The following is an 18,761-nucleotide window of genomic DNA, read 5'->3' on the forward strand; positions in this document are numbered from 1 at the left end:
CACCGGACTGTGTACTGTGTGTATACTGTGTTACCAGGCTGTGTACTGTGTGTATACTGTGTTACCAGGCTGTGTACTGTGTGTACTGTGTGTGTACTGTGTCACCGGGCTGTGTACTGTGTGTACTGTGTGTGTACTGTGTGTACTGTGTGTGTACTGTGAGTGTAATGTGTCACCAGGCTGTGTACTGTGTGTACTGTGTGTGTACTGTGTCACCAGGCTGTGTACTGTGTGTACTGTGTGTGTACTGTGAGTGTAATGTGTCACCAGGCTGTGTACTGTGTGTACTGTGTGTGTAATGTGTCACCAGGCTGTGTACTGTGTGTACTGTGTACTGTGTGTACTGTGAGTGTACTGTGAGTGTACTGTGAGTGTACTGTGTCACCGAGCTGTGTACTGTGTGTGTACTGTGAGTGTACTGTGTGTACTGTGAGTGTACTGTGTCACCGGGCTGTGTACTGTGAGTGTACTGTGTGTACTGTGAGTGTACTGTGTCACCGAGCTGTGTACTGTGTGTGTACTGTGTGTACTGTGAGTGTACTGTGTCACCGAGCTGTGTACTGTGTGTGTACTGTGAGTGTACTGTGTGTACTGTGAGTGTACTGTGTCACCGGGCTGTGTACTGTGAGTACTGTGAGTGTACTGTGAGTACTGTGAGTGTACTGTGTGTACTGTGAGTGTAATGTGTACCCAGGGCTGTGTACTGTGTGTACTGTGAGTGTAATGTGTACTGTGAGTGTAATGTGTACTGTGTGTACTGTGTGTGTAATGTGTACTGTGTGTATAATGTGTACTGTGAGTGTAATGTGTACTGTGTGTATAATGTGTACTGTGTGTATAATGTGTGCTGTGAGTGTAATGTGTACTGTGAGTGTAATGTGTACTGTGTGTATAATGTGTGCTGTGAGTGTAATGTGTGCTGTGAGTGTAATGTGTACTGTGTGTATAATGTGTACTGTGAGTGTAATGTGTACTGTGTGTATAATGTGTACTGTGTGTATAATGTGTGCTGTGAGTGTAATGTGTACTGTGAGTGTAATGTGTACTGTGTGTATAATGTGTGCTGTGAGTGTAATGTGTGCTGTGAGTGTAATGTGTACTGTGAGTGTAATGTGTACTGTGAGTGTAATGTGTACTGTGAGTGTAATGTGTACTGTGAGTGTAATGTGTACTGTGAGTGTAATGTGTACTGTGAGTGTAATGTGTACTGTGAGTGTAATGTGTACCCAGGGCTGTGTGCTGTGAGTGTAATGTGTACCCAGGGCTGTGTGCTGTGAGTGTAATGTGTACTGTGAGTGTAATGTGTACTGTGAGTGTAATGTGTACTGTGAGTGTAATGTGTACCCAGGGCTGTGTGCTGTGAGTGTAATGTGTCCCCATGTCCCGCAGAGACGGTCCAAAACAGACCTGAGGTCAGACCTGGAACAGTAGATGTAAATGAGGCTGCATTCGTATTCAGAGACATATCGTTTGGATCTGTGACGACTCCTCTTCACGTGTGGTTCATGGAACTAGTGTTGGACGAATACAACTAGTTTTGATCTAATAGAACTAATTACTGTTGGACATGTAGGCCTGTCTGTTGAGCAGGCCTTCCCTGCTTTAAAGAACCCTTCTGCCTCTTCCGTCTGTCTCTTCTAAGAACTAACTAACTGGACTCAGAAAGCCCCTCAACACCCACTAAAACACAGGAGTGATTATCTTCTAAGACCGTTGTAACTGGACTCAGAAAGCCCCCCAACACCCACTAAAACACAGGAGTGATTCTCTTCTAAGACCGTTGTAACTGGACTCAGAACGCCCCTCAACACTCACTAAAACACAGGAGTGATTCACGGAGCGTCTCAGCCTCAGGAGAAACTCCTCGGGTGGAAAACTGCAGCAGAGAAGCCTCTTCTGGAGCTCAGGACCCCTAGCAGAACCCGGATAGATGTGTTCATTAATAGTTTGAATGACACAGTCCCAAGTGTTCCAGACTGGATGGACGTTGATAGGTGGCTATAAGGTTTGCAGGGTTCGCACAAGGTCCTTGAAGTGCTTAAAGTGCTTGATATTTTGTGGGGAAAAAAAGGCCTGTAATTCCTTGAAAACAGCCCTTTTTTTTAACAAGGTGCTTAAAAAGTCCTGTTCTGAATCAAAAAGTGTAACTAATTGTCGGAAATTGGTTTTAAGATTTTTTTTTTGTATCCACTTTTTTCTCCTTTTTCTATTTTTCTCCCCATCCCAATTTAGCCGTGCCAATTCTCCCCTCCCCTGTCTTGATCGTTGCTCGCATGTGCCCCCCACTGGCCGGTTGTATGGAGGATAGAAGCCCATCGCATGTCCCCTCCGATACATGTGGAGGCAGCCAGTCGCATCTTTTCACCTGCCAGCGCGGACTCTCATTTGGCGAGGAGTAGGAGGCGTAGGAGGCTCACACTGCCCCCGCCATTTTCCTGTCTCTGCTGTGCAGGCGCCCCAACCGACCTGTAGGAGTCGCTGTTTACAACGTCCAGATTACCACCCATCGACTTCCCACCTGCTAACGCTGCCAATTGAGTTAGTATGATGGCCGGCCCAAGCCGGAGGCAACGCAGACAGCCGGATTCGATACCGGTGTCTCATGCGTTGGTGACGAGCGCAATGTCCGGTATACTAACCCTTTCAACCTCCTCCTCCTCCTCCTCGTCTCCCCTCTTCTCCCTCTCTCTCCCTCTCTCTCCCTTGCTCCGCCCCTTCCTGTGTTTGCTAAGAGCTGAGAAGTGACTACGGTTGAACTCTGTGTATATGAAGCATAGAAGGAATCTCATAGAAGGATACTAATGCCCATATACAGTAAGGATACTCAGGAATTCGGCTATGATTTGGCATAATGTAAACTTCACGTCCTGTTAATAATACCTGGTATACACAGTAACGTCATGTCTTGACTATGTGAAACCTGAATGTTGTGTTAACAGGGATACTGGGACATAGAAACACCTTTTTCCATTTACTGTTGGCGTCTGTGGTCTGTGTGACCTCGGTTTCCATGGCGCTCGCAATATTTCATCAACGTATGAAATTTTCTCCCATCCCAATGTTAGTCGTTATGCCAATTCCCAATCCCCTTCCTGGTCGCTGCGCACTTACCCCCCACAGTCGGTCTGGGAGAGTGGAGGCTATCACGTGCTTCCTCCGACACACGTCCAGCCAATCAACCGCTTCTTTTCACCTGGCAGCGCGGACTCTCACTGAGAGGGCGTAGCGTGTGGAAGGATCACACTACCGCCCTTAGATCCTATCCGCGCTGAGCAGGCGCCCCGTTTACATCGACCCGGACCCACCCCGCCAGCTTCTCCCACCCTCTAATACTGCCAATTGTATTAGTGTGAACGGCCAGCCAAGCTGGTGACAACCCCGGGGCTGTGAGCTGGATTCGAACAGGCGAATCCAGCGTCTCCGGGGTTGGTGACGAACGCAATCTCCGCTACGCCACCTGACCGCCCTGTATACGGCCATATTAGTAATTTGGGTTGTTAAAGTGAATACAAACACGTCCTCCTGTCTTAACCCTTTCACTGCCAAAGGGTTAACCTTCTGTCGTGTGGCAGTGGGGTTAACCGGCTGTCGTGTGGCAGTGAAAGGGTTAACCTTCTGTGTGTTGTCGCAGTGAAAGGGTTAACCGTTTTGGTAGTGCAGCAGTGAAAGGGTTAACCGTTTTGGTAGTGCGGCAGTGAAAGGGTTAAGACCCTGACTCATTGTGTTCCAGGAGGTCGGAGGTCACTGGCTGCCGCGAGAGAAGACGCACAACAGACTCTCTGGGCCCGTTTATCAATATAATATTCATACATCATATCCAGTTTATCAATATAATATTCATACATCATATCCAGTTTATCAATATAATATTCATACATCATATCCAGTTTATCAATATAATATTCATACATCATATCCAGCGCAGACAAGGCGGCGCATTATGTTTTTTAATATATATACAGGTGCATCTCAATACATTTGAATATTGAGGAAAAGTTGTATTTATTTCAGTAATTCAATTCAAAAAGTGAAAACCATATATATATATATTCATTACACACAAAGTGAAATATTTCAAGCCTTTATTTCTTAAAATGTTGATAATTATGGCTTACAGCTAATGAAAACCCCAAATTCTGTATCTGTGAATTCTTATTGAATATGACATAAGACCAATAAAGAAATATATATATATATATATATTACAGAAATGTCGGTCTACTGAAGTATATGCACTCAATACTTGGTCGGAGCTCCTTCTGCATCAATGCAGCGCGGCCTGGAGGCAGCCGATATATGTCCTCAATATAAACATGTATTGAGATGCACCTGTGTTAAAGGGGTGCATGGGCTCTCCTCACGTCTCATTGTGTAGTGTGATTAGGGATGGGTACCGAATTCGGTACTTTTAAAGGTACTTACCGAAACACGTCGGTACTACCGAGTATCGATTCACGTGAGATACCGTAATTTTTTTATTTTTGTATTAAAAAAAAAAAAAAAAAAAAAAAAAAAAAAGATTACACGTATATATATTTTTTATATATTTTTTTTAACCTTTTTTCTTTTCATGTCAACGTTCACACGCACAATATGCACTTACCTAGGATTTGACTTGATTCAACAACAAAGCAGTCGGGGCAATGGCAAGCCGAAAACGGTCGAAAGTGTAGTTATTTGAAGTTTGGATTTTTTTTTCATGACTGCGGTAGGTAGATTACATTTTTATAGACTAAAGTACCGAAAAAAGGTACCGTTGGGTACCGGTATCGATTCACAGGTACCGGTACCGTATCGGTTCAAATGTGAACGGTACCCATCCCTAAGTGTGATGCGTGCCTGGTGCCTGTATGGTAGTCACTGTGTAGTGTGATGTGTGCCTGGTGCCAGTGTATATAGTCACTGTGTAGTGTGATGTGTGCCTGGTGCCAGTGTATGGTAGTCACTGTGTAGTGTGATGTGTGCCTGGTGCCAGTGTATGGTAGTCATTGTGTAGTGTGCCTGGTGCCAGTGTATGGTAGTCAGTGTGTAGTGTGATGTGTGCCTGATGCCAGTGTATGGTAGTCATTGTGTAGTGTGATGTGTGCCTGGTGCCAGTGTATGGTAGTCAGTGTGTAGTGTGATGTGTGCCTGGTGCCAGTGTATGGTAGTCAGTGTGTAGTGTGATGTGTGCCTGGTGCCAGTGTATGGTAGTCAGTGTGTAGTGTGATGTGTGCCTGGTGCCAGTGTATGGTAGTCATTGTGTAGTGTGCCTGGTGCCAGTGTATGGTAGTCAGTGTGTAGTGTGATGTGTGCCTGGTGCCAGTGTATGGTAGTCACAGTGTAGTGTGATGTGTGCCTGGTGCCAGTGTATGGTAGTCATTGTGTAGTGTGCCTGGTGCCAGTGTATGGTAGTCATTGTGTAGTGTGCCTGGTGCCAGTGTATGGTAGTCAGTGTGTAGTGTGATGTGTGCCTGGTGCCAGTGTATGGTAGTCATTGTGTAGTGTGATGTGTGCCTGGTGCCAGTGTATGGTAGTCATTATGTAGTGTGATGTGTGCCAGTGTATGGTAGTCATTGTGTAGTGTGATGTGTGCCTGGTGCCAGTGTATATAGTCACTGTGTAGTGTGATGTGTGCCTGGTGCCAGTGTATATAGTCACTGTGTAGTGTGATGTGTGCCTGGTGCCAGTGTATATAGTCACTGTGTAGTGTGATGTGTGTCTGGTGCCAGTGTATGGTAGTCACTGTGTAGTGTGATGTGTGTCTGGTGCCAGTGTATGGTAGTCACTGTGTAGTGTGATGTGTGCCTGGTGCCAGTGTATATAGTCACTGTGTAGTGTGCCTGGTGCCATTGCGCCTGCGTAGCCCAAAGTTGGGTGGTGGTGAAGGAGGCAATTTCCACCAAAATGCCATTTACCAAACACTCTGTGTTCACGTGACTCCAAATGGCCAAAACACATGCAGTGTTTTGTCTATGGACAAAGACATTTGTGAGATATTTGCACAACATTTCTAATGTGATGTTTGGCAACAGCGCCTTGTCCTCTCGGAGACTGTTACTGGGAATTGACGGAGCTGAAATATCCCAGTGACATTCTCATTGTTTTGGTGACATTGTTTCCTACCGCGCCGTTATCGAGGAGATGGATTACTGCTGTTGTTCCTGTAGCAGAGCCTGGATGACAGGGACATTTATTGGTTTCAGTCCGACCTAACCGACCGGAGTTTCTCTGTGCAGCTAGGAGACCTCCTCTCTTCTGTGGCCCCCCTTACCTGTGGGTAGGGCTGGGCGATATGGCCTAAATTTTTTATCTCAGATTATTTAAAAAAAATTAAATACGGTTTATGATTTTAATAGATTTTTTTCTCTTGAAAACTAGAAATCATTCAAATAACCTTTGTTTTTATTTGACACAAAAAAAATATCAAACCAAGATGAATTTCCCTATTGGGATTGAAGTGCAAACCTAACTTTCACCAATCTTCACTAAAAAATATATAATAATTATATATATATAAAAGGTTACTCTTGATCAAACAAAGATGAATGTCCCTATTGGTATTAATAGTGCAATAACTTGCTTTTTCACCAAACTTCACTTAAAACAAATAAAAGGTGCCTCTTGATCATCAAACAAGAATCAATTTCCCTATTGGGATTAATAAAGTGCAAATCTAACTTTCACCAAACATCACTGTTTGTAAAATAAAAGGTGACTCGTAAAAAAAGATCTATTTTAATTTTTCAAACTCGTCCTAAATCATTCATTCGAATTAATCGATAGAATCGATTAATCGCCCCCGCCTCTTCCTGTGGGGTTCCTCAAGGGTCAATCTTAGGTCCCATCCTCTTCTTACTGTACATGCTACCTTTAGGTGAAATCCTGGCCAAGCACAATATATCCTTCCCCTGCTTTGCAGATGATGTACAGATCTACCCTCTCAGGGCCACAGGACGGGTCGCACTTCAGCCACTGCTTGACTGTCTAACTGACATCAAAGCATGGATCAGTGCACATTTCCTCGACCTAAATGAGAGCAAGACCGAGATCATCATTTTTGGCGATACCTCTCCAGTCCCGTTTGCCAATGCCCTAAGGTCCTCTGGGCTCTAACATCCGGTCCTCCGTTAGAAACCTGATTATGATTCATGATTGATTATGCAAAGATATTATAAATTATGCAAATCAGCCAACGTGGTATAATTAAAATTGAGGCACTTCTTGATTATTTTTTTTAAAGATGTGGTTAAATTCCCTGGCCTCGAACCAGCCCAGGTAATACAGTCCAAGGTCAAAAACAGGCTCTCGTACAAAAAAGGATTGTTCAATACTCAGAGTTGTCTTCCGGTCCAGGGTCGGTACACAAGGGGGTTTCTCAGCCAGTCCAGGGTCCAGTACACAATGAACACCTTCTCGCCTTCACCTCTCCTCTCACTACCTCTCACCTCACAACACTCCGTTAACAACAATCACTCTCTCTCTCTACTTCGCTCCTACCTCACCTCCTCTCAACAATACACTATCTGTCCTAGTGTTTTATGTTATGTGTGTCTCTTATGTGTGTGTGTGGGATGTGGGTGATCTAATGGTACACAGGTGTGTTCTATCAGTCCTAATCAGCTGCCTAATTGCTTCCACTCCTCCCGTGGCAGTAGTATCTCCCATCCTTCACATAGCCATGAGACGGGGGGTGATATCTGCCACAATATGGTAAATACAGCATTGTTGTACATGCTATATGACTAAGCTGTCTCTCTCTACCTCTCTCTCTCTCTCTCTCTCTCTCTCTCGCTCTACCTCTCTACCTCTCTATCTCTCTCTCTCTCTCTCTCTCTCTCTCTCTCTCTCTCTCTCTCTATCTCTCTCTCTCTCTCTCGCTCTCTCTAGACGACAGAGGGTCACACCTTCAGCATCCCCATGCCGGGCCACCCCGTGAACTTCTCCGAGGCCACGTTGTCCCAGGCCCAGAGCGACGTGGAGCAGCTGGAGAAGCTGATCTCAAGTCACGACGTGGTGTTTCTCCTCATGGACACCAGGGAGAGCCGCTGGCTTCCTACCGTTATAGGTGCTAGCCAGAGAAAGGTATGGCTTCCTAGTGTTATAGCTGCTAGCAAGAGGAAGGTATGACTTCCTACTGTTATCGCTGCTAGCAAGAGGAAGGTATGACTTCCTACTGTTATCGCTGCTAGCAAGAGGAAGGTATGACTTCCTACTGTTATCGCTGCTAGCCAGAGAAAGGTATGACTTCCTACTGTTATCGCTGCTAGCAAGAGAAAGGTATGGCTTCCTACTGTTATCGCTGCTAGCAAGAGAAAGGTATGGCTTCCTACTGTTATCGCTGCTAGCAAGAGAAAGGTATGGCTTCCTACTGTTATCGCTGCTAGCAAGAGAAAGGTATGACTTCCTACTGTTATCGCTGCTAGCAAGAGAAAGGTATGGCTTCCTACTGTTATAGCTGCTAGCAAGAGAAAGGTATGGCTTCCTACTGTTATCGCTGCTAGCAAGAGGAAGGTATGACTTCCTACTGTTATCGCTGCTAGCCAGAGAAAGGTATGACTTCCTACTGTTATCGCTGCTAGCAAGAGAAAGGTATGGCTTCCTACTGTTATCGCTGCTAGCAAGAGAAAGGTATGGCTTCCTACTGTTATCGCTGCTAGCAAGAGAAAGGTATGGCTTCCTACTGTTATCGCTGCTAGCAAGAGAAAGGTATGACTTCCTACTGTTATCGCTGCTAGCAAGAGAAAGGTATGGCTTCCTACTGTTATAGCTGCTAGCAAGAGAAAGGTATGGCTTCCTACTGTTATCGCTGCTAGCCAGAGAAAGGTATGGCTTCCTACTGTTATCGCTGCTAGCAAGAGAAAGGTATGGCTTCCTACTGTTATCGCTGCTAGCAAGAGAAAGGTATGGCTTCCTACTGTTATCGCTGCTAGCAAGAGAAAGGTATGGCTTCCTACTGTTATCGCTGCTAGCAAGAGAAAGGTATGGCTTCCTACTGTTATCGCTGCTAGCAAGAGAAAGGTATGGCTTCCTACTGTTATCGCTGCTAGCAAGTGAAAGGTATGAGTTCCTACTGTTATAGGTGCTAGCCAGAGAAAGGTATGGCTAGAGCCATATGAAATCCGTTTTATTCTTTTCCAAATTCCATTTTCTTTTTTTCCAAATTCCGTTTTTTCCGTTTTAATATTTCAGAATTCTGTATTTTGCTTTGTACGCTCATTTTACCATCAGAAATAGTGTCTAATAAGTGAGAATGAATAAATGCCCACAATTTAATAAGATATAACAGTCCATTTAATAGGGCTGTCTTAAATACTTCGAAGCTTCGTTCGATGAGCATGGGATTCGAATATGAAAATAAAATTCGATTATTTATAAAAAAAAAAAGAAAAAAAAATTATATATATTTTTGCTAAATCAACTCTGCCTCTCTTTGTTAACTACAACAAGCAATGCTGTTTGTTATTTAAGATGAGGTCGGACTCGGCACTGACAGATTTGTGTTCATTGTGCTGCTTTTATAAAGCCTCAAATGACGGCTTACAATATTTCATGAAAGCAAAGTGTTTTGTTTGTCTAAGATTTTAAAAGGTTTAAACTTTACAGCACTGACAAAGTTGAACAAAGTGCTGTACAAGTCCCACAACATTAAAAAAAAAAAAAGTAAAAAAAAAAAATAATAAAAAAAAAAGAAATGTATAGTTTGATTCCATTTTTATTGCTCAATTCCGCGATTCCGTCCGCGATTCCGTGATCGCGGATTCCATATGGCTCTAGGTATGGCGTCCTACTGTTATCGCTGCGAGCAAGAGAAAGGTATGGCTTCCTACTGTTATCGCTGCTAGCAAGAGAAAGGTATGGCTTCCTACTGTTATCGCTGCTAGCCAGAGAAAGGTATGGCTTCCTACTGTTATCGCTGCTAGCCAGAGAAAGGTATGGCTTCCTACTGTTATCGCTGCTAGCAAGAGAAAGGTATGACGTCCTCCTGTTATCGCTGCTAGCAAGAGAAAGGTATGACTTCCTACTGTTATCGCTGCTAGCAAGAGAAAGGTACGGCTTCCTCCTGTTATCGCTGCTAGCAAGAGAAAGGTACGGCTTCCTACTGTTATCGCTGCTAGCCAGAGAAAGGTACGGCGTCCTACTGTTATCGCTGCTAGCAAGAGAAAGGTATGGCTTCCTATTGTTATTACTGCTAGCAAGAGAAAGGTATGGCTTCCTACTGTTATCGCTGCAAGCAAGAGAAAGGTATGGCTTCCTACTGTTATCGCTGCTAGCAAGAGAAAGGTATGGCTTCCTACTGTTATCGCTGCTAGCAAGAGAAAGGTATGACTTCCTAGTGTTATAGGTGCTAGCAAGAGAAAGGTATGGCTTCCTACTGTTATCGCTGCTAGCAAGAGAAAGGTATGGCTTCCTACTGTTATCGCTGCTAGCAAGAGAAAGGTATGGCTTCCTACTGTTATCGCTGCTAGCAAGAGAAAGTGTTGCGAAGGATCAGATTAAACCGAATATATATATTTATTTATTGATATATATTGCATAGTATTTGTATATCGTTTGATATCCCTTGTATATTCCTTGTACATATACACGGAATATCCCTTTAGTCTAGCCCATAATAGTTCATTCTCCTATTGGACAGCGGTCCACCGGCGCCAGGGACCGGCCCCCGGAGCCAAGTTCAAAGTCACCGATACGACAAGTCTGTACTTGCCCGGTCCTGCCCAGGGATACGGCGACAGAAATGAGAGTGGCACTATTTGTTCACTGTGCATATAAATATGGCGCAAGTAAATGTAGAAGTTCTTCTTACCCTTCTTCACTTAGTAACAGAACGTGAAGCCTCACCCACGATACGACGTGCGGTGAAGTATGGCCTGTTTGGCCCCAGAATAGCATTGAGACCTTGTGCGAATTAATAACTGAATTGTCAGAGTTTGGCACTGTACCGTCGAGTGTGACGTATTTCTATTAAGTTAATAATAGTCTATAGTGTATGGTGCATCGTGCGGTTAGAGTTCTAAAGTGACCAGCATCTCCAACGCTTCCTCGTGTTATCTAGAGTCTTATCCAGGCTGGGCCGACCACATGGCGCTTTCATCCGAGGAGATCTAGGCGAGGGCCGAGTGGACATGTACACTGGATTACCTACCCGACGACTGCTGAGCCCTATGCGGCTGGAATATATATTTGCTTTGGTACTGTGATTTGTGGAGCGGATAATCGCCGACGCCTGTGAGTGTTGGATTTACCCCGAGAGGAGTCAAGTCGAGTCGGCGCTCAGAGAGCCTGGGGCCGCCTAGCTTTCTTCACTGTAGAGCTACAGTCTACAAGAGAACCAAGCTGTATTCGCCTGTGGATCAAGGGACTACTGCACCGGCTTCTGTACCTGAAGTCTCCCTAGTCATCGTTGACCAGACGTTCTACTACCGACAGCTCTCCTACCCCCCTTGCCGGCTTACAACCGGGAGGACCCCCTCCAGTATATCCCGCTATATCATTAAGTGTACCATAGATGTAATTCCCTAAGAGCCAGGTTGTATACTTGCTTCCTGCGTAACCAGAGATTGGACATTCAGTGTTGATTTGCCTACGAGTACTCATTTGCCTTACAAGTGCATTCAAATCATAAATGTAATATAAATATCATATGTACCTTTTGCTCCATTAAATATTTGATTATTACCTTTGACTGGAACCGAGTTCATTGTGGGAAGTGTTCATCATATTCATATATCGTGTACTGTATGGCCAGTAGTTAAAGTACATAAAGCGGTAGTGGTTTAATGATACCATACTTATCAATACAGTCAGGGAATTGTACCCCTCAGTTACAGAAAGGTATGGCTTCCTACTGTTATAGCTGCTAGCAAGAGAAAGGTATGGCTTCCTACTGTTATCGCTGCTAGCAAGAGAAAGGTATGGCTTCCTACTGTTATAGGTGCTAGCCAGAGAAAGGTATGGCTTCCTAGTGTTATCGCTGCTAGCAAGAGAAAGGTATGACTTCCTACTGTTATCGCTGCTAGCAAGATAAAGGTATGGCTTCCTACTGTTATCGCTGCTAGCAAGATAAAGGTATGGCTTCCTACTGTTATAGGTGCTAGCAAGAGAAAGGTATGGCTTCATACTGTTATCGCTGCTAGCAAGAGAAAGGTATGACTTCCTAGTGTTATAATAATAATAATGACTTGGATTTATATAGCGCTCTTCATGAGACCCAGAGCGCTTCAGAGTCCATTATTCGTTCATACACAGTCATACCGGTGGCTATATAGGTATGGCTATAGGTATGGCTTCCTACTGTTATCGCTGCTAGCAAGAGAGAGACTCAACTCCAACCCACACATCAAACCAAAACTAAAACATATAAGAAAGTGCCATACTGTACCAAGCACAGCTTTTGCCTCTAGAGGTCACTACTGTTTGACTGCATTACAGATTCTACTTTTTTTTTTTTTTTTTGGTCTTTTCCCCCCCCCATTTTCCTCCGATTTTCTCCCATCCCAATGTTAGTCGTATGCCAATTCCCAGTCCCTTCCTGGTCGCTGCGCACTTACCCCCCACAGTCAGATCATCTGGGAGAGTGGAGGCTACCACGTGCTTCCTCCGACACACGTCCAGCCAATCACCGCTTCTTTTCACCTGGCAGCGCGGATTCTCATCGAGAGGGCGTAGCGTGTGGGAGGACCACACTATCCCCCTCGAGTCCTATCCGCGCTTAGCAGGCGCCCCGACCGAACTGTAGGAGTCGCTGTTTACAACGACCCGGACCCACCCCGCGAGCTTCTCCCACCCTCTAATACAGCCAATTGTATTAGTGCAGACGGCCAGCCAAGCTGGTGACAACCCCGGAGCTGTGAGCTGGATTCGAACAGGCGAATCCAGCTCACAGCTCCGGGGCTGGTGACGAACGCAATCTCCGCTCGGCCACCTAACCGCCTACAGATTCTACCTTTTAACCCTTTCCCCGCTGCACTACCAAACGGTTGACCCTTTCACTGTGACGATACACAGACGGTTAACCCTTTCTAGGGCTGTCTTAAATGCTTCGAAGCTTCGAACGTTCGATTCGATGGCACAAGCTTCGAACATAAAAAAAAAATCGAAGTAAAAAAAAAAAAAAAATAATCAACAAAAAAAAAATCATTTTTATTTTTTTTTTTACTTCGATTGTGTGTGTGTGTGTGTGTGTGTGTGTGTGTGTGTGTGTGTGTGTGTGTGTGTGTGTGTGTGTGTGAACTACCCATCCCAGTTAGGACAGCCGAATCCCGTCCAATCTTTCGCCGTCGACTAAAGACTCACTTCTTCAACCATTATCTGAAATGATTACAAAAAATAAAAAAAAAATCTAACCGTGACTAACCTTACTGTCATGCACTTGTCCTAATAAACTAACCTACACTGTAACACGCAACACTTTGATGAACATTGTTACTCAGCTGATAGAGTTGTACCCTTCTTGCTGTCTTGTCGTACAGAACTTGTAAGTCGCTTTGGATAAAAGCGTCAGCTAAATGACTAAATGTAAGTGTGTGTGTGTGTGTGTGTGTGTGTGTGTGTGTGTGTGTAGGTGTGTGTGTAGGTGTGTGTGTGTGTGTGTGTGTGCGCGCACCTTGTAGAATTCCACACATAAGAAAGAAAGATACTGGGATGAATAAACAAAATAGGAAATAAAATGTAGAAATGCATGCAATACATAAATAAATATGAATCTCCATATATGAAATATAACATTTAGATAAGGTGCTACTGAGATGTTTTGGTGAGTTTATTGTTTTTTTGTGGAAGTTGCCCTTCTTAAAAATGCATGAACATTCACTGATAATTGGTCTGTAGTGGAGTCTACAAGGTCTACATTGCCGGACCATGTAGAATCCGGACCTTGTAGACTGACATAATTCTGTGCATAGTTTAGTCTACACAGGCCATATTTCAAATAATCAAAATCTTACTTCATTCATCTTAAACATTCTTGATTTGGGGGATTGGTAGTTCCCATGAAATCTGAAGTTGTTCAAACGACAACAGCGATCCACCTTGAATTAAATCACACAGCCGAGTGAAACCTTGTTGGATGCGTCAGTCACGAAAGGGGCTACTTAATTAATTAATCCAACCCACTTTATTTATAGAGCACATTTAAAAACAACAACGTTTACGAAAGTGCTGTACAAGTCCGACAACATAAGATAAAAAAAAGAAAAAAAAAAAAAAAAAAAAAATTCGAAGCTTCGAATTAAAATCGAAGCTCGGCCCCGAAGCTTCGATTGCCAAAAAAAGCTTCGAAGGTCAGCCCTAACCCTTTCACTGCCAACAACAGCAGGTTAACCCTTTCACTGCCACACTACAGAAGGTTAACCCTTTACTATCACACTAGCGACGGATACCTGTTTATATTCACAAAACTAACTTCCCACCACAGTTAGGAGCCGAAACACCACAATCTTTTTATTTTAATTTAAACAAATAACACACACACACACACACACACACACACACACACACACACACACACACACACACACACACAGAATATGTCACCCCTGTTTAGAAAGTGTTACCTTGGAGCCGAGGCAGAACGACAAACCTTCAACTATAATCTCATATTCAAAAACAACGGCTCTGTTTTCACAGTGTGGTGGGTTTGCTCTGAGCCTTTTCATATCAAAGAGTTGTGATATTGGCGTGCACCCCACCCCCACATGTCCACATAAACAGAAGTACAAGGAAGCCTCATACAAAGGACATAAACAATGCGAGTGCAATCGGAAAAATTATGAAGAACAGTCAGGTACAAGGTGCATGGGCGGCAGAATCATGGGTAAAGGTAACAGCGCCTCCTCCAAATTGAGCGGCTTCCTATAATTGCTGATACTGAGCAGTACCTGGCTAACTGCTTGGCCTTCCTTTTGGGGAGACCTACTATTTGTAGGCCCCTCACAACCAACTTGTGCACATGCCCTAGGCTGCCAAAGATAAAAACTAGGAGTTTACATCTGTAGCCTAGCTGTGAGATGTTCTGCTGTAGCTGTTGGTATTTCAGCATTTTGGTTAGGAAGGCTTCTTCTGGGCGGTTAGGTGGCCGAGCGGAGATTGCGTTCGTCACCAGCCCCGGAGCTGTGAGCTGGATTCGCCTGTTCGAATCCAGCTCACAGCTCCGGGGTTGTCACCAGCTTGGCTGGCCGTCTGCACTAATACAATTGGCTGTATTAGAGGGTGGGAGAAGCTGGCGGGGTGGGTCCGGGTCGTTGTAAACAGCGACTCCTACAGTTCGGTCGGGGCGCCTGCTAAGCGCGGATTGGACTTGAGGGGGATAGTGTGGTCCTCCCACACGCTACGCCCTCTCAATGAGAATCCGCGCTGCCAGGTGAAAAGAAGCGGTGATTGGCTGGACGTGTGTCGGAGGAAGCACGTGGTAGCCTCCACTCTCCCAGATGATCTGACTGTGGGGGGTAAGTGCGCAGCGACCAGGAAGGGACTGGGAATCGGCATACGACTAACATTGGGATGGGAGAAAATCGGAGGAAAATGGAGGGGGAAAAAGACCAAAAAAAAAAGGAAGGCTTCTTCTAAGCTGTAATCAAAAGTACAGCCAACCTCAAGAATGGACACCTCCCTAAGGTTCATTTACCACAAATACATCAGGGGTGTTAGCTGTAATACTAGAGAACATGGAATCATTATTGCACAGGTTGAACATGCTTGGCTTCACAGTAGAATGCTTATACAGTGTGATGGAGGACCTAAAAATAAGAGAGATATCTTTCGCTATCAAATCTACTATTCTGTCATGCCTTCTTATGTAGAGGCCCCTGTATACATGGCAACCATTTAAGATGTGGGACATGGTTTCAGCTATTTGGTTATTGTCATGATGAATACAGTGAGGAGCATGACTGCCTGGAAACCAGATGGAGAGATTCAGTTTAGATGGTAAGACCTGTAATCTCGCTTTCAGAGTAAAGATAACAATGCACTCATCTATGGCAACATTTTTGAACACAGAGTGAGAGACAGAATGGTCCGCAGCAGGGAGCACACACACACACGCACACACACGCACGCATGCACGCACGCACGCACACACACACGCACACACACGCACACACACGCACGCACGCACAGAGAATATGTCATTCCTGTTTAGAACGTGTTACCTTGGAGCCGAGGCAGAACGACCAAAACCTTCAAATATAATCTCATATTCAAAAACAACAGCTCTGTTTTCACAGTGTGGTGGGTTTGCTGCTCTGAGCCTTTTCATATCAAAGAGTTGTGATATTGGCTTGCACCCCCGCCCCCCACCCCCGAAAGCCGGATCTGGAAGTCTGGAACCTATTTTCAGACTCTCCTGTTCCCGGAAATTAAACGTGTTTCCAGGTAAAACTTCGCCAAACATTCTGTTGCCAGGAAGTCTCTATTGAAGGTGGTGTGTAGAAACACTGGGAGCTGTTAAAGCCCCCTGTGACGTCATCAACGCACCTCAGGAAGGCCTTTGATGATTAGGTTTATTTTTTACATTTGAACAATAATGTTTTCAAAGTTGTCTGCCGACCCTTACTAGTTTACTATAGGTGTGTTGATTTATTATTTACTGACTTGGTTATTTTGATTCATGTGCACTTTGGGTTGGACGATATGGTCAAAATATCATATCCACATGTTTGTTTTAATTTTGATGGTATAACGCCATCATTTTATGGTATCTAGTTTCACAGGACAAATTACATTGTGATATGGCACGATACATTGTGATATGGCACGATACATTGTGATATGGTACATTACATTGTGATACGGTACATTACATTGTGATATGGTACATTACATTGTGATACGGTACATTACATTGTGATATGGCACATTACATTGTGATACGGTACATTACATTGTGATATGGCACATTACATTGTGATACGGTACATTACATTGTGATATGGTACATTACATTGTGATATGGCACATTACATTTTGATATGGCACATTACATTGTGATATGGCACATTACATTGTGATATGGCACATTACATTGTGATATGGCACAATACATTGTGATATGGTACATTACATTGTGATATGGCACATTACATTGTGATATGGCACATTACATTGTGATATGGCACAATACATTGTGATATGGCACGATACATTGTGATATGGCACAATACATTGTGATATGGCACGATACATTGTGATATGGCACAATACATTGTGATATGGTACATTACATTGTGATATGGCACAATACATTGTGATATGGCACGATACATTGTGATATGGTACATTACATTGTGATATGGCACGATACGATTTACTTGGGTAGATTCGGCTGCCATAGCAGCCTGGGGGAGGGGGAGGGGAGGTACAGGTATGGGCAGGGTAATAGTAGAAGACATAAATATAGGCAATATAATTTAGATCTGATCGCTGTGAGCCGCTCTGCCCCTAGTGGTGAAACTGTTTCCTCATTCTCCACGCCCTCACTGTGTCTCTGTCTGTCTCTCTTTCTCTCTCTCTCTCTCCTGTCTGTCTCTCTTTCTCTCTCTCTCTCTCCTGACCTATCTCTCTCTATGTCTCTCTGTCTATCTCTCTCTATGTCTCTCTCTCCTGACCTATCTCTCTCTGTCTCTCTCTCTGTCTCTGCCTGTCTCTCTCTCTCTCTCCTGACCTGTCTCTCGGTCTCTCTCTCTCCTGAACTATCTCTCTCTATGTCTCTCTCTCCTGACCTATCTCTCTCTGTCTCTCTCTCTGTCTCTCCCTGTCTCTCTCTCTCTCTCCTGACCTGTCTCTCGGTCTCTCTCTCTCTCCTGACCTGTCTCTCTCTCTCTCTCTCTCTCCTGACCTATCTCTCTCTCTGTCTCTCTCCTAGCTGGTGATGAATGCAGCTCTTGGTTTTGACACCTTCGTCGTGATGAGGCACGGTCTGAAGAAACCCCTGCCCAATCAGAACATCTCCTCTGGGGCAGACTCCTCCCCTTCCTCTTCCTGCACATCCTCGTCTTCCTCCACGCCGGCTGGCTCCGCCCCCTCCTCCTTGTTCTCCAACATCCCGGGTCACAAGCTGGGCTGCTACTTCTGCAACGACGTGGTGGCGCCTGGAGACGTGAGAACACACACACACACACACACACACAGAGAGACACACACACACACACACAGAGAGAGACACACACACACACACTCATAGCCCTTTCACACCACCAGGGCTCCGGTTCAAGCTCCAGCTCCGTTCTGAACCCTCTGAACCTTGGTGCTCTCTGGCGAACCAGCCCGCGTTTACACCCATTTAAGCAGAACCAACATTCCACCGTCTCCGTCATCAACGGGGGCGTTACTCAGGCGGAGGTAAAAAATTATGCGTGGAGAAAGGCTTAGCGAGCCTCAACGCGCGAGCGCACACACACACAAAAGCACACACGCACACTGTATACATTTTAAATTAATCGTTCCAGCAAAGTAGGCTTCTATTATTCAAATTACTTGTTTTAATGGGTATCATAGTAGTAAGTCCTACTGTAGAACATGACATAATAGCATGACATCTGATTTATTAATGCCAATACTGGACGAGAACCGCAATTGGCATTCGTTAGTACAGGAATATTATTAGTATTATTATTAGTATTATTATTATTATTATATTTGTGTATGTGAGAGGACATTGTGCACACACCTGCTACATGTATAGCTACCATCAGGACTATTATTATTATTATTATTATTATTAGTATTATTATTATTAGTAGTAGTAGTATTATTATTATTAATATGATATTTGTGTATGT

General features: G+C 44.4%; 1 protein-coding gene across 1 annotated transcript in view; it reads left to right on the plus strand.

The window, feature by feature from the left end:
- Positions 1-18,761, plus strand: part of atg7 (ATG7 autophagy related 7 homolog) — a 203,268-nt gene that overhangs the window by 39,167 nt on the left and 145,340 nt on the right. The window contains exons 13-14 of the mRNA XM_084317014.1: positions 7,870-8,064; positions 17,846-18,079. Coding sequence (XP_084173140.1) covers positions 7,870-8,064; positions 17,846-18,079 — 429 coding nt within the window. The remainder of the gene's footprint in view (positions 1-7,869; positions 8,065-17,845; positions 18,080-18,761) is intronic.

The sequence above is a fragment of the Notolepis coatsorum genome (genome assembly GCF_963971535.1).
Source record: "Notolepis coatsorum genome assembly, chromosome: 6".
In the NCBI taxonomy this organism is placed as follows: Eukaryota; Metazoa; Chordata; class Actinopteri; order Aulopiformes; family Paralepididae; genus Notolepis; species Notolepis coatsorum.